General features: G+C 38.8%; 1 protein-coding gene across 6 annotated transcripts in view; it reads right to left on the bottom strand.

The window, feature by feature from the left end:
- Positions 1–2,905: 2,905 nt before the first annotated feature.
- The window catches only part of bahcc1a (BAH domain and coiled-coil containing 1a), an 88,915-nt gene continuing 79,469 nt past the window's right edge, over positions 2,906–12,351 (bottom strand). For all 6 annotated transcript variants that reach the window (XM_015035140.1, XM_015035142.1, XM_015035143.1 and 3 more), the window contains 8 exons: positions 12,107–12,221; positions 11,587–11,662; positions 8,980–9,088; positions 8,788–8,901; positions 7,475–7,636; positions 5,501–6,741; positions 5,156–5,392; positions 2,906–5,022 (listed from right to left, as the gene is read on the bottom strand). In XM_015035140.1, the coding sequence (XP_014890626.1) occupies positions 4,813–5,022; positions 5,156–5,392; positions 5,501–6,741; positions 7,475–7,636; positions 8,788–8,901; positions 8,980–9,088; positions 11,587–11,662; positions 12,107–12,221 (2,264 nt within the window). In that variant the 3' untranslated portion in view covers positions 2,906–4,812. The remainder of the gene's footprint in view (positions 5,023–5,155; positions 5,393–5,500; positions 6,742–7,474; positions 7,637–8,787; positions 8,902–8,979; positions 9,089–11,586; positions 11,663–12,106; positions 12,222–12,351) is intronic.

The following is a 12,351-nucleotide window of genomic DNA, read 5'->3' as shown; positions in this document are numbered from 1 at the left end:
TAACCAAACAAAAGCATTTTCACAACATTATGCTGGTGTCACCATTTCCGTCTAAACATGAACATTTTAAGTTCATGTGCAGGGCCAATTTTAATTTTTTCTTTTTTAAATTAGGGCACACATTTCAATTTTGCTCTAATCTGACCAAAACACCTTCACCTTCTTGCTTCTCTTTGACCGTTACATGGCACAGAATTTCAATTTACAAAAGGACAGATTTGTAAAGTACAAGAGTCCTCTCATCAGAGTCTCCCAGCTGAATTGTGGGCTTCTGCAGCTCCTGAAGAGTTACTCTAGGAAATTTTACAGAGTATGAATCATTTTTCAAGGAACTCTAGACCTGAAAAGTTACTGGTGACAAACGGCTACTAAAATGATTATAGGAACTCATCAGAAGGTGGAGGTTTTGTACAGTGCACCCGTTAGCGTATTTCAGTTAAATACATTTATCTCACAAAGACGCAGCAATGTTGTATAATTTATTTCCACTTAACGATTTGCTCATTTGCGCATTCAAACTACTATCTTCTCTGGCATCGAAACGTCCACAAAAAGGCTTCACTTCACATCACACAAGAATAACTTGAAATACCCGCTTCGTTTAAAGATGCATTATAAGTGAACCTTTTCCAACAGCAACACTTGCTTAAAATAGATGATAAGAGCATAAGTGGCCTTTAAAAAGAGGCAGTGCGTGCCTTTGTTCTGCTCTCTTCTCTTAGCACCTTGTTAAGACCCAAGACCTCACCTCAACCCTTCTGCTCCTCACTCTCAGACTCACAGACCCCAACACACACAGGACTGCCGGTCCCTTTCTCAACCCACTCACATTCTGAGGCCAGACGGGGTCAAGCAAAGGGTGAGACATTTATGAGGTGTAGATATTTGCGCAGCAAAGCATTCCTCCTGTTGACACCGAGGAACACAATCTGGATGCTGACCAAGCTGAACCAGACAGGCAGTGGAACGTGAGGCAGGCAGACATGTCCGTCAAGTGATATGTAAGGTACCCTTCATTCCATATTTCAGAAAAGCTGCTCCAAATGAGTACAGTCTACATGTAATCACTTGGTGACCTTATCCTCCTCACTGTTTGTATTATGGACCAGAATTGCCTGATTAGATCCCTGATGAATATTATGCTTACTGCGTAAAAGGTAATGAACCAGAACTATTTCAAAACACATTAACCTTAACACTCAGACACCTTAACCTTTTCCTCAACTCAAACACTGTGCAGAGTGCCTCTCACCCTCATGCTGCCGATCCAGGAAAGGCCGCAGCTCGGACACGGGGCAGTGGCCACAGTCAACACAAAAGGTTGTGGTGGTAAACACAACTGTTTGTGTTCACTGGGCCACTGCCGGAGATGACTGATGTGCCCATTGGCCCCTACTTGGGCATGTGAGGGGGGGAAGGGGAACAAGGTGGTGGTGGTGCTCTGGATGCATGCAGGACAAAGAAGACCCCTGGGTTTGGAGAAAAAGGTCAGTGACCCTTATTGTCTCCATGCCTCCAGGCATAGCCAGTAGATATTTTACTGATTTAGGTTAGAGACATTGGCTTTGTCAAAGCTGATGAGCATGTATGCAAACGGACAGATGCTGGAGGTTATGGCTTGTGTGGGCGGCTAGAGGAAAATACCTGCAGCTCCAGGCTGCGAAAGGAGAAGGGCACATGTTGCTGAAGGCATCTTGTGCTCTAATAAAAAAAGAGCATAACAGAATACTTTAATTTGAGGAAAAAATGTATTTCGAATAATGCAGTATGACTTACTTTACTACTTTAGCGATTTGAATTGACATAGCAATTCCACACTAAAATTCCATTAAGCATTTGGTTTGAGATATATATATATATATATATATATATATATATATATATATATATATATATATATTACTCTATTATTTATACCTAATCAGAAAAATAAGTTTCTTGCATTTGCTATAAAAATGCTGCACATATTTATAAATGACACACTTGCAAATGAAACAATGTTTCACCTATTAAATAATCTCCTTCATATGTCAAATTAAGACTCTATATTTCTTTAGGCCTATTGTATGATTCATTACTAAATACAGAACTTTTTTTGAGACAATAGTTCTCAAGGCTTAACTGTCTCCGTTTGCAGAGGGCTACAGAACTAACACAGAGTGCATTGCATATTTTTTTATACCTCTCACACTTTCACATTTTGTCAGGTCACAAATACAAACATCGTTGTACCAACGTGTTTGCAGGACTTTCTGGAAAATGACAACAAAAATTATTTAATAAAGTTTATGAAGAAGGGATGTGAGTGTATTAAAATGTTTTGGAAAATATTTGAAAAGTATTATGTGCTTTTGCATGACATTTTCACCATTACTCCTAAATAAAATGAATCGTAGCAGACACCATAGAACTACCACTTGTATTTAATAATAAATGATAATAAAAATTTTAATAATGCCCAAATATATATTACTTTGTGTTGTTCTATCAAAATTAATCCCAATAAAATAAACATTAACGTTTGAGAAAATGTGAAGAAAAAGTTCTAGGGGTGTGAATATTTTTGTAAGACACTAAATTATTTCATTGATTTTAATCCTGGCATCCCAATAATATTTCATTCTGTTTTAATCACAATTTATGACCATTGCTTTTTGCTCAAATACCTTCAATGCACAACAAACAGCAAAATTATTGTTTCATTTTTTTCCCCAAACTCTTTTTGTTACTAAATCACTTAATCAACAAAGTTTTAAAAACAGCAGGGGGAAATTTGACAGAACAAAACTGGTTTTAACCACAATGTGGTGATGGGAAATGACGGCAGTGATAGCAAAAATAGATTTGCTACCAAATAAAGCAAAAATAAAAAGGAAGAGGAAAAAAGGCATGTACAATTAATAGATTGTTTTGTGGATTAGACAAATCCAGTGTTGTTTTATTTGTTTTCACTAGATGGCCTCTATAGGACCAGAATGCAAATGCGACAGCACACAAAAAACAAAGAAAAAACAAAACAAAACAAAAAAACAAAGAAAAACAAATTACATTCTCATAAAGCTCTCTTGGCATGGACAAACAGCAAACTGACAATAAATAAAATGTTGGCAAACAAAATAAAACTTTCAACAACAACAAAAAATACTCAAGCTTGCATATCAGACAAGACAAAAATAGAAAAAAAAATGTACTTGGCACAAATTAAATAAACTTTTCAGATTGAGTGAACCTACTTCGTCCATTGCTTTGTGAATCTGATTGTCGTTCACAGTTAGCACTGAGATTGTGTATGGACTGTACATAATAGACACAGATGGCGATGAGAATAAAATAATTTCAAATTGTCAACATCTATATTTGCCAGTACATTGACCTTCATTGTCACATCCCTAGAGGTGGCATTTTTTTAATGCATATTTTTGCACTGAAAAAATCTGCAGGTACATGTGGAACAAACCATTGTCACAATGCAGAGTTCATATTTATGCACACAGTGGAGGACAAGCATTCTTAGTAATTGCCAGTGATTTCTGATCTGAATTTTTACACAAGTGCTTCAGTAAAAAAATTTCAATAAAGGAAATAAAATTTCTAAAGACACTTTGGTATTTTGTAGGCCATGGTGTGCTAGTCTAAACTCTGATGAGTGCAACACTCAAACACGTTTTCATTGAAAGACCCAGTTTTTTTTTTTTTTCTTCGTTTGTTTGTTTTGTTTATTTATTTGTGTGGACATGATTATAGTGATGCTAGGACACTTATCGCACACAAACATAGTCTCATAATGGTACACTCATTTTTGACCCGTGACAGCAGTCCGATAGGATCTGCCTTGTGATAATGATGCATGATACATAAATAATAAAAAAAAGACATAAAAAAAAAAGATTTTTGTAAAAATGAAGTAACACTTGAAAGAAAACACTTTTTTTTAACAGGGCGATTACTTTCTTTGAGAAAGTGAGTCTTCTCCTGTTACAGATTAAATCCTTCTGCCTCCATCTGTGCTCTCTTTTTTCTCGGGTCTGTCTCAGCAGGGCAAACGCAGTGCAACACTAATCTCTCCAATCTCGACTCCCCAAAGCAAAGGGAAAAAGAAATAACACAATACAATGTAGTCTACACCCATATAAAAATAAATCAATTGCAAACATGGAAAGATACATCTCATATATACAATAAACTCCTATATAAAATAGCTTTTATGTACATATAGACAAGAGACAACAATACATTAACTGATCTGTACAATGTACACCTGAACAGTTAAGACAGGCGAGAGGTACTGAAGTGTATGGCTTGATTGGGGAAGATTTCAAAATATTTACAGACATTTTTTTTTAACTCTACACACTTTTGCCTTTACATGTTTTCAGCTTCTCTGGAATGAAAAGGCATGAAGACGCTCCCCAGGTGCCTTAAGATTTTCTTCCAATGACTCAGACAAGGCCAGCCTTTTGAAACGTAGTCAAACAGTGACGATTTGCACAATCCAGTGCAATCACAGCTCTCTTTCTAAAACAATGGAGAAGAGCCAGAAGTAGAAGTCTTAAAACCAGTATTCAGTCAAGAAAGACCGCTTTTTAAAAAAATAGATTCATTATGGAATTGAAACACCACTTGTTCAAGTTTCTGATCCCCAGGAAGACCCGGACTTTTATAGACGCCAGAATGCTCCAGTGTGTAATCGCAGACAGCCCTGCTTTGGTGACTGATGTACAGTTAGTGGACCTTTCAGACTCACCCATGGCATAGTTTTCTATTCACAAGCCTTACGCCCAAGAAGTCCTTCAGTAGTGTCCCCGTGGCAATTCAGCACATGATAGAAACCCCTTCTACAGTGACCAGCTGACCAGTGGTGGGGTCGTACGTCCCAGCCAGGTAGTACAGGTCTGGATAACTACTGTTTGGCTTCTGATTGCGAGTCAGACACTCGTACTCCTCCCTGCTCACAACCCGGCACTTATGAGAGATTGTCTGGACATCGTTCTCGTCCTCGTGACACGACTGGTAAAGGGCGTACTATGTAGGAAACAGAGACACAGCATGGTGATGTTTATCAAAAATTTGAATTTCATCTTATGTACTAGTATGTATATATATATATATATATTTTTTTTTTTTTTTATGCAAGTTTTATAGAATTGCGACATACCTTGCCATCACGATGTCTCTTGCCTAGTTTGGTCTCCTCAGGGTGGTAAAACCATTTGACTTTGACAACCATTCTTGAGGTCCAGGACTCCCAGAAATTCTCGATTTGACCCACATATGGGAGATTAGGACGTCCAGCCGAGAGGAAAACGGCACAATCACCAACTCTTACAGTATCCCTTCCTCTGACAATAGCCTTGTAGAAAAGCTTTCGGGCCTTGCCCTTCAATCCTCGTCTCTGTGGAAAATAAGGAAATGGATTGATTGTACTGCACGTCTTTCCCTCACGTATTTTCTATAAATCAAGCTTGGTGAATGCAGTAAAAATGTGAATAACTGTTCTCACCTGTGTAGGGTTTCCGGCCCACCTCCACATCTGCCGGCCAGCCAGGAATGCAGATACCTTGGGTCTTGGAATAAATGAAGTGTCATCTGGAAGCATCCGTGGTTTTTTCATGCATTCCTTTGACGGTTTCGACACTGCAGCCATGCAGTCCTTCCTCTTTAAGGGCTTGCTGTTGGACAACTGCTCTGACGGGCCTCCTTTGGCACTGGAAACAGCAACAGCTTTGGCGACAAAGGAATGCTGCCGAGGCCTTGAAGAAGTTGAGGGTTCCGCGGATGGCAGCAGTCCCTGGTGAGAGGACAGGCAACTTTGGAGCATCAGTGCCGAACTATCCTCGTCGTCTGAGCTGTAGGATGAATCGTTGTCTGACGAACACAAGCTGGAACTGGAAAGGGAGCCTGAAGAGGAAGAACTTGAAGAACCAGAAGAGGAAGAAGAGACAGAGAGGCGAGAAAGAAAACGACCAGGCATCCTGAGTCCTCCTGTGGCTGCAGCCAGTGCAGCCCGCCTCCTCTCTTCCTCTTCCTCTTCATCATCCAGGTCAGAATAGGAAGGGTGACACTCTCTGTGAGAGCTGAAGCCCAGATCGCCATATTTCTCCTGCCGCAGAGAAGGAGAGGGCTTTCTGTGAGGAGTGGTTCCTTTTAAGAGGAGTTCCACTCTGGAGGCACCACCTTTCTTGTTGTCTTTGACCAGCAGGACTGGGTGAGAGTATGCCTCAGTTTTAGGCATACTGCTCACACTGGAATATTCGCTTTGCAGCAGCAGTGCCTTGCTGTTCTTGGTCTTGGGAGATGTCACTCCTTCGTGGTCCAATTTGATAAGAAATTCCTGTCCAGACTTTCTGCTCCTTGGTGCAACCATGTCATCTTGCCTACACTTCTCATTGTACATGCCAGTCCTGGGAACCATAGATAAACCAGGTCCTGCCCCTGCAGACTGAGAACAGAAGGAGGAGTAGCCGTTTGCAATGCTTCTAAAAGAATCCACCTCAAAGGAGCTGCTGCTGAAAAGGCCTTTGGTTGGTTGGGAGGTCAGGGACTGCGTTTGAGGAGAAGAAAACAAGGCATCCTCCTTTCCTCTCAAGGCCTTCCTGGGTGCCCCGTTAAACTGAAACAGACTGTCAGCAGGTCTCTTCCGGGTGTTACCCAGTGAACTCAAACCCAGGAAAGCTGGAGGATTTTTGTTGGCATTTTCTGCCTGTTGCTGCTTTTGTTTCTTCCCTGAGCCTTTTGGTCTCCCTAGAATAAACAACAAAATGTTACCTACATTGCATTTAGGAGAATTATTGCAAGCACTTACAACACTGCTGCATTCACTTTTTGTAGTGTTTAGGGATAATACCTTAACTAACTCAGCAGAAACTTTACACAGGTTGGATCGTACGTGGATGACAACATGTAATAGATGACAATTTTAATAGAAATGTTGCAAGCTGTAAATTGTTCCAGAGAACTGAAATAATAAGAAAAATTGCACCCGGGATTGTTTATGATCTACATTTTTCTTTTTTTTACATGTGGTGTTGATTTGGGCAAATAATTCTGCTAAGAAATATGTTCCATGGTTATCCATATTGTTACTCAGCACAATGTTTTATTTCTGTCCAATGAGAGCTAGTAAGACCACACTGCTATCACTGTGTGATGTTCACAAGAAATTTTCTGGTAGTTTTTAATTTCAAGCACAGATGTGGAAAATTTGACAGCAGCTCCACCGTGTTGTCTTTCCACACGGTTGATTACACATGACTTATTTTGCTTACTGCTGCTCAGTTTGTTTTGATTCCGTGTCACCTTTGCTTAATCATCTCAAGTACTTTTAATCCCGCATTTACAGGTGTGTTGCTAAAACCAGTCATTGAATAAAAGATTACAGCAACATGATTTATGAGTCTATGAGCAGTAAGAGGGACTTCGGCTCCACTTCGCAGCAGCTGAATAACATCATTTTCTGTTCAGAATTAAATCTTACCAGGTCTCCTTTTGATAACAGTTAGGTTTTGGGCGTTTGACAGAGAATTGGTGGAGCTCAGTCTGTCAGAAGGCCTGTCGCTGATTGGGGCCTGCTCCAGACTGGAACTTCTCTTGGCTGATGTTCCGCTCGGTGCCAGCAGAGCAGGAGAAGACTCCCCACCTTAATAAGAAATTGTAAAAAGAAAAAAAAAAAAAAAGAAAAAATTAGCATTTCATTAAAAAATACAGAAAATTATATGCATTGCAAGTATAACAATGGTAAAACACATCTCACAACCCTTTTAAATTCTTTGTTTTAAATATTATGTATGTAATTCCAGATTTGGGGTGTGATTAATCTTTCACAAACTTTTCAATTTTGGTATTATTTTTAGTAAACAGTAACGGTGGAATCTGTGATATATGTGATTTTGTTTGAATTCAGTAAAGAGACTCCATACAAAAGGTGCACTGTCACAACGAAACTCAACAAGAAGCATTTTCCATCCAAATCTTCCGATGTATCAATAGTAAAAAGAAACCTTACATTGTTTTTCTATAATAAACAAAAATCAACTGCACACACATTGCTAAAAACACAATCACAGGGTAAATTTGTTAATGCCAACAACAACAACAACAAGATTTGTTATTTAAGTAATTTACAAATTATGTGTGATGGGCAAAAGCCGATAAGCAACCTGTTGAGGTGACCAAGCATGATTATTTATTCTTATGAACAGCGTGGTTGGAATAGAACATATTAACACAGATACATATTAACGTGCCAGGTGCACATCCAGCCTGTGACACATTGTTTTTTGCTGATTAAAATGCAGCTTAGGAGCCTCTGTTTATATTAATAAACAGAGGCATAATGTCTGACATGCCTCAGCCTTGCCTTTTTGTTGGCACGCTTCTACATTGATTTATAATAACAGTGAGTTAGTGACGTAAAGAAGTAACAGATGAAGCACAAATCGTGTATGTAAATATAACTACTCGTGAAGTCTTTCTATGCACTGCATTCTAAGGTCCTCTTCTTTCTGTATGTAACAAGCTTCCATCACATGTACAGGGGATATTTGTGTGTCAAGCCAGATATTTATGTCTGTCCTAGTCTGAATGTTCCATTTCATACATACTGAATTTATTTGTGTGTATGACCTTTTCTGAAGTTAATCCTATGCCATTATTCAGAGGGAAATGCACACAGATTTTTGTGCATGAAGCCCCACATAGTTTATTTATTGAAATATAGTACTAGCAAGGGTGTACTTTATTTTTTTATGATAACTGTAGGAGCGTTAATTACAAAACAAGACTACCCACACTGGATCTGATATCCTGGAGGAAGAAGTCGGATGTTTGGGAGAGAAATCTTCCCGCGATCTCCATCATCAAACTCAACCATCACTCCTGGCTTCCCTTCATCAACTGAACCTCCTGCAAGAGACAAAACTGCTATTTTACTGCTCAGTAAAGACTATGCAAATTCAGTTAAATGTGTATTTATCGTCGCACCTCTGCGAACGTAGCCGGGGTACAGACACCGTGAGCGTTCGCTCCAGTAAGCACACACCCTGGTTCCGTCACTTAGCACAGCCTCAGACTCTGGTCGTATATCCAAGACCTTGAAAGCAGACCAAAAGCATAATTAAGATTCATTACAGATTGCAGACAACGTCCCCTAACAAAGATGTGAATGCATACACACACTCACACATACAAACAGTGTGAAAGCAATGGGGCATTGTGAATGGACAGCCACTGTGCCACGTTTCCAAGCGGTCCTTATCTCATGCCAACGTGCCAGTCAGAGCTGAAAGGAGCGGAAGCCATGATGCAGTAAATCCTGACTTGCTGAGTAATACTAAAGAGGGTCTGAATAGAGGGCTTGTGATTGCAGGTTGCCAGATCCTCCCTCCAACAATGCAGCCAGTCTCAGCATCCGCCGCTCACTGGGGGCCCTTTCAGGTTGCTTTCATTTACTGTTGCCATGGTGAGGGACCTTTTGACTGATGAGGTGTGGATGTTAAGAGTGTGTGTAGGGGGGGAGAAGGTGGCACGGGGATCAGTAAAAATTGCGGTATTGGTGTCAAAGTCAAATAAATGGCTTTTGGACACATTTAAAGTGGAAGTATGCTGTAATTAGAAGCAGCTGCTCTGTGTTGAGTGTTTAGATAAGAGAACGGTTGCCAGAGATGCTAAGTGCTAAAATCGCAGGAGAGTTAAAAGTGAAAGAAAAAAAAAAAACTTTGATCCACTAAGCCAGGGGTGGCCAAGTCCAGTCCTCGAGAGCCACCATCCTGCAAGTTTTAGAAGTATCCTTACTTCAACAGACCGGGATCAGCTCTACAGAGGCCTGATAACGAACCAGTCATTTGATTCAGGTGTGTTGAAGCAGGGATGCATCTGAAACTTGCAGGATGGTGGCTCTCGAGGACTGGACTTGGCCACCCCTGCACTAAGCAAGTTGAGTTTGGTGAGGAAATTAGGGGTTGAATGTTCATTGTCCAGTTGAAGCCTGGAATTGTTTAACTAAAACTGGAAATTCTGATCTTGGACCCATTAGAAACAGTAATAAAAAAAATAAATGTAATGACAAAACAGAATAAAGCTTTAACATGAAAATATATTATAACTCATATGTTATAACTAGAATACTACAGTTTGTACAAATATAATTTTAAATACTATGAAAAATCAGATAGAATGATGTGATGGTAGAAGATGAGTACATGCTGCTGTGGTTACTGCTCTTTATAAGGCTACGAGCAAATAATCCAATAATAATAATAATAAAAAACACATTGTAGAACTGATGAGAATCTGATGAATTATTATCTAAGAGTCTCTGTGGAATCTCTAGCTACAGCAGACAAGAGTAAAATAATGTCTTAATGATGGCTTCAAATAAAATATTTGGAAAACCAGAGAGCACAAGCACACTTCTTATAAAACAATGGAAATAAGATCAAAGGTACATGAACATTTTCAACAAGCTGAAGAGGTAACTTGTTTTCTGGTGTGATTTATCAAAATTCTCTCTTTTTTTTAAATAATGGTAAACAGGTAGATGACACAACAGTCTGTCCAGGTAAAAACCAATAATAATGATGGTACATTAATGTACAACCTTGGACAACCTAAATATACACTGCAACCAAGCTGTTAGTCCTAATAAAGTCTTTAGTTATCTTAGCTCTTCTACACATTATGCTTATAAGAAAATACTTAAAACACAATGATAAAAATACTCTTGATCACTTAAGGCAACTGAAAGCAAGTTTTGTTTCCTAAAAAAAAAAACACTGATTTTTAACTTTTTAAATAAAATATAAATATAATAATTTCAACATTCAGTAACATGAACACAATTGATTAAATAATAAAACAAAGGAAATACTTTTTTTCTTTTCAAAATTTTCTAATTGTGAACTATCTTTGTATCACTGTAATTAGCTTTAAAATAAAACAATCGTGATCACTCCTGCATAGCTAATGTGACCTTTAAGCAGTTTCCTTTATTCTGATTACAAAAAAACATGCACTAAAACAATAACAGGCAGTTTAAACCCTACCCTACATATTGACGTTCCTCCTGTTTGGATATTCTATTGTATACAAATCTAGTACCCCTTTCCCTATTTGGAAATGCTGAAAATATACCACCTGGTATAGAGATATGACCATTGCTTTTATTGACCAAATGCAAGAGGCCGCCATCGTCAGCTCTTGCTATAATAAACACAAATTTGCACTGTAAACTCCATTTGCATTAAAACTGTTCAAAAAGACAAGCTCGTGTATTTAAAGAGATTTAATGTTAACAACGTCTCGCATTTCAGCTTGAAAACAAGGATATACCCAGGTGTTGTGGGGGATTATCCCACCCACGGCTTGGTTTAACGGACATTCACAGTCACTCACACATAAAACTACAAATCCTGGCCATCTGTCCGTGTCCATTTATAAGTTTATACGGCTTCAGTGACTCACAGAGAGAGAAGGGGGAAAGCAAAGAGACGAGTATCGCTACAAAAAGGTTGCCATTGTTAAAGAAAAATTAACACAAAATGACAGGAGATTATTTTTTTATTGTGTTCTCGTGCAGTGAGGTAAACTTACAGCTTCCTTTAGCAGCTGCTCCAGTGAATAGATTCTTGGTCGGTTTCCCCTTTCACCGTCGATAACAATGCTAAAGCTAAATGAAAAAGAGCACGGCAGAGAGAGAAAAATAGACGTGGTTATTTTCAGAGGCTTGTATTATGTTTGCCTGGCTCCTATGTCATATGTTACTCCCACTCTGCTGTTGTTATAGCATCTCTTTGCTGCCTGAACCAAAGGAGTGATATTGATATTTAGAGCTTGGTATGAGATAATGGTTTTTTTTGTTTGTTTTTTTTGTAAGGAGGAAAAAGACACAGATGGGGATGAAAAAAAACAAACAAAAAAACTACTGCTTGTCCTCTCATGCAAAATTACAGTGTTTTGTGCCTGGTCTTAAGAATGTTTGTCTGCATGAATGACATTTGAGAGGATTTCTTTTTTTTTTTTTCTTTACTCAACTAAAACAAAACATTCACAGTTATGAGAAAAGTTGGCATTTTATTAAGTTTCTGAAAGAGCAACCTGGTTTTCTACTTACATATCCGGGATCTCCAGAGTGTGAACCCTGGCGGCGTACAGAAGCTCATCCTCCTTGGAGATCAGCACCTTCAGTCCATCACATAAGTGTTCTTTGGTCAGGATGCAGTTAGGAACTGTACAGGAAAGAGCAAATTGAAAAACTTAATCTTAAATGTCAACAAAATATGCAACTTCTGAAACTTTGATTCAAGATACAACTGAAACCAGATATTCGCCTGCGGTATGTAAAACATGACATTAACT

This window comes from Poecilia latipinna, unplaced genomic scaffold (genome assembly GCF_001443285.1).
Source record: "Poecilia latipinna isolate Pla-1442-1.1 unplaced genomic scaffold, P_latipinna-1.0 Scaffold325, whole genome shotgun sequence".
Taxonomy (NCBI): Eukaryota; Metazoa; Chordata; class Actinopteri; order Cyprinodontiformes; family Poeciliidae; genus Poecilia; species Poecilia latipinna.
The sequence above is the reverse complement of the archived record's forward strand: the minus strand, read 5'-3'. Positions and strand labels throughout refer to the sequence as shown.